At 37.4% G+C, this 1,722-nt stretch overlaps 1 protein-coding gene across 1 annotated transcript; it reads left to right on the top strand.

Annotated features, from left to right (window-relative positions):
* Nucleotides 1-474, top strand: LOC124803534. The gene has a single exon (XM_047264684.1). It carries the CDS (start codon nucleotides 1-3, stop codon nucleotides 472-474), a length of 474 nt encoding a protein of 157 aa, XP_047120640.1.
* Nucleotides 475-1,722: the final 1,248 nt, after the last annotated feature.

The raw sequence follows: 1,722 nt of genomic DNA, 5'->3' as shown, positions 1-1,722 counted from the left end.
ATGAACAAAGACTTACACTTTGGAACATGGAACATTAGGACATTGGCAACTCTTGGAGCTCTCAATATTCTGTCAGAAGAACTCATCAGATATGAAATGGATCTAGTAGCACCACAAGAAGTTAGACATCCAGGAACAGGAAAACTGGAAATGGATGGGCACATTCTATACTACAGTGGGTCAGAAGAATGGAAGTTCCAGAAGGGAGTAAGTTTTAAGGTCAGCAAAAGTTTAGCTGCAGCAGTAACTGATTTCCAACCAATTGATGACAGAACAGCTGCCATGAGACTGAAAGGTAGATTCACAAATATAACAATAGTCACACTATATGCTACAACTGAGGAAATGGAGGACAAAAAGAAAGAGAGTTTTTATGAAATTCTCGAAGAGGTAATTAATAAGACACCAGGATATGATATGAAGCTCATATGGGAGATGCCCAATGGTAAAGTTGGAAGGGAGATCATCTGTTGAAAGAAATACTAACAGTGTGAGGCTTCTAAGCTGTGCAAGTGCAGCCAACCTAAGGGTTATGAGTAGACTTTCCTCTCAAGGACATTCACAAGGTAACTTGGGTATCATGAGATGGAAGAACAAAAAACCAAATAAACCATGTCCTGGTAGATCAAAGACATAAAAGCAGTATAATGAAGATGAAAGGGACCTGAGGCAGGCACAGACCGTTATTTCGTCGTAGCAGAATATGCAAAGACTAGCAATAGAAAACCAAGGGGGGGGGGGGGAAGCATAAAAGATCATAACATTGACATAGACAGATTAAAGGGTAATGGCAAAGAACATGAGTTTATCATTTAGCTGCAAAACAAATTTGATGTTCTAACAATGAAAGACAACCATGACAATGAATACAACTGGGAAAGGATAAAAACAAATGTAGAAGAAGTGGTACTAGAAGTATGTGAAAAAAAAGAAAGAAGAAAAATCTATGGTTTTCAGAAGAATGTGAGCTAAAAGTGAAAGAAAGAAGAGCAGTGAAGGAAAAACATTACAAGAGGACTCCAACAAAAGTAAAGAAGCATACAAAAATGTTAACAGAGAATGTTCTCAGAAGGAAAAAGAGAGAACATCTGGAAACTTACTCAAAAGAGGAGAGGAGGTTAAAAGTGCAGGGAATGTAAGAGACTTTTACAGATTAGTGAGATTTTTCAGAAGAACATATCTAACACAGATGTATGGGCATTAATGATAAAAGTGGTAATACTGTTCTGGAAAGATCCAAAGGTACAGAAATTTGTAGGGAAAATTTTGAGGAGCTTCGCAATGTTGAAGATAGAAGTGCAGAAATGGAGCAACGATATGATTATCAGAGTGCAGATCCTGACATGGAACTGCCAACAGTGAAAGTGACCATAGACTCAACCAAAATACTAAGAAACAACAAATCTCCTGGGAGAGATGGAATAACAGCTGAATTTTTTAAGGAGTGAGGAATAAAAACTGCAAAACTGCAAGCTTGTTAGGAACATCTGGAATAAAGAAAGAATGCCAGAGGAGTGGACAGAAGCGATAATACTATTAATTCATCAAAAGGCTGACAAACAACAATGCAGGAACTACACAGACATCTCATTAATTAGCACCGCCTATAAAGTGTTCTCCAAGATCCCAAGAAAAAATTAGAACCATATTTAAAAGAGATAATAAATGAGAAACAAGCGGGTTTTATGAAGAACCGTTCAACTACTGACTAGCTATTCATAC

Source organism: Schistocerca piceifrons, chromosome 1 (assembly GCF_021461385.2).
Source record: "Schistocerca piceifrons isolate TAMUIC-IGC-003096 chromosome 1, iqSchPice1.1, whole genome shotgun sequence".
NCBI classification, from domain to species: Eukaryota; Metazoa; Arthropoda; class Insecta; order Orthoptera; family Acrididae; genus Schistocerca; species Schistocerca piceifrons.
Note: the sequence above shows the minus strand (reverse complement) of the source record. Positions and strands in the feature narration are given on the sequence as shown.